This window comes from Penaeus monodon, chromosome 20 (assembly GCF_015228065.2).
Source record: "Penaeus monodon isolate SGIC_2016 chromosome 20, NSTDA_Pmon_1, whole genome shotgun sequence".
In the NCBI taxonomy this organism is placed as follows: Eukaryota; Metazoa; Arthropoda; class Malacostraca; order Decapoda; family Penaeidae; genus Penaeus; species Penaeus monodon.
In genome coordinates, this window is record NC_051405.1 from 11,721,024 (window position 1) to 11,721,836 (window position 813).

Consider the following 813-nt stretch of genomic DNA (forward strand, 5'->3'; position numbering starts at 1 on the left):
ATATAGGTGCTGTTCCTGCTTCTCTACTTCTTCTGTTAATACTATGATGTGCATGCTACTGCAATCGCTGTCGCACGCCCCCCCAAAACGTACCTTGGCAGGAGCGCTTGTCCTGCAGCAGCTTGAACCCGGGCGAGCAGCAGCACATGAAGGAGCCCAGCGTGTTCTTGCAGAGGTGGTCGCAGCCGCCGTTGTCGACCAGGCATTCGTCGCGGTCTGGCGGGGGGAGGCGGAGAACGTTCACGATTGTATTTAAAACGCTTTTGTGATTAATCTGATGGGGATGAGCTGTATTTTCCTATATGTTTTCTGTGCTCTAAGTGTACTCAAAGGATGATTAAAGTAAAGGAGTTTGTTATGTGGAGTGTCTTTTTGTCGTTTGTTTTGCTTTGGCGGCGCATGGTTGGGACTCAGGCATTTTTGATGAGAAATTGTGATACTATATGAAGATAGATATCAGATTTATGGAAGGTATGATATTTTGTTCATTATTTAGAATTTTGCTGTTGTTGTTGTTATTAATTTGAGTGTCTTAGTACATATGGATTTTAGGATTTAAATGCTGAATAATGATTATTTCAGTTTGTGTTGGATTTGACTTGATTTGGAATCTCATCAGGTAATTCCAACTTCATTATTAATTGTTACACATTTTTCCCCCTACCCCTTCGGTCTTGGGGGAGGGGGGCAAACAGGCGAGAAATACTGGAATCAATAGTGAAATTTTTGAACGAGAGTCTGGATTGAAAAAGCAAAGGGAATTGGAAAACTGAGTCAAGAATTGCGTTCCCTAATCGGTTGCCGTGTTTCCTA

At 42.6% G+C, this 813-nt stretch overlaps 1 protein-coding gene across 1 annotated transcript in view; it reads right to left on the reverse strand.

Annotated features, from left to right (window-relative positions):
- LOC119585619 (multiple epidermal growth factor-like domains protein 6) overlaps positions 1–813 on the reverse strand; it is a 170,724-nt gene that overhangs the window by 12,831 nt on the left and 157,080 nt on the right. The window contains exon 7 of the mRNA XM_037934287.1: positions 94–216. Coding sequence (XP_037790215.1) covers positions 94–216 — 123 coding nt within the window. The remainder of the gene's footprint in view (positions 1–93; positions 217–813) is intronic.